At 59.6% G+C, this 577-nt stretch overlaps 1 protein-coding gene across 1 annotated transcript in view; it reads right to left on the bottom strand.

Moving 5' to 3' along the window:
• The window catches only part of SRXN1 (sulfiredoxin 1), a 5751-nt gene extending 5180 nt beyond the window's left edge, over nt 1–571 (bottom strand). Inside the window, exon 1 of the mRNA XM_077767024.1 lies at nt 464–571. Within this exon, the coding sequence (XP_077623150.1) occupies nt 464–538 (75 nt within the window). The 5' untranslated portion in view covers nt 539–571. The remainder of the gene's footprint in view (nt 1–463) is intronic.
• Between the last annotated feature and the right edge of the window lie 6 nt (nt 572–577).

Raw genomic sequence — 577 nt, 5'->3', positions numbered from 1 at the left:
CGACAGGTCCAGTCCCACAGCCACTGGCTGTGACAGCCGGAAGTGACCGCACGACTTAATGCCAGCGAGTGTGGGGGCCACGCTGCTGGGCACTGGGGCCAGTCCGTGCCACTTTTGAAGAGCTTGACCTTGGACAAGGTACTGAAAAAAAGAAAAAAAAATCCTCCCGTGCCTCAGTTTCCTCGTCTGTAAAAGCGGAACAGTATCTACTTCACAGGGTTGCACGGAGCTCAGGCACTAGAAACAGCTCCCGGGGACTGCAAGTGCTATCTTTATGAACAGAGTTAGCGATCGTTATTTGAATGATCCCGTCCAATCTGCCGCTTGCGCAAGTGAGGAAACAGAGGCCCAGAGAGGCCCAGCCCCTTGCTCAAGGTCACACAGCAAACGCTGAGCTCCGCCAGTCCAGGACGACCCCCCTCCCGCGGAACCCTCCCTCCGGCCGGGCTCCCAGGGGCCTCACCCGGATCGTGTCCACGAGGCTCTGCACCTTGGCCGGGTCCAGCACGGACGGCAAGGGCCGGATAAGCACGCTCATAGGGACGTTGTGCACCGCGGCGATGCAGCCGGAGTGGAT

Source organism: Crocuta crocuta, unplaced genomic scaffold (genome assembly GCF_008692635.1).
Source record: "Crocuta crocuta isolate KB4526 unplaced genomic scaffold, BGI_CrCroc_1.0 scaffold15, whole genome shotgun sequence".
NCBI lineage: Eukaryota > Metazoa > Chordata > Mammalia > Carnivora > Hyaenidae > Crocuta > Crocuta crocuta.
Note: the sequence above shows the minus strand (reverse complement) of the source record. Positions and strands in the feature narration are given on the sequence as shown.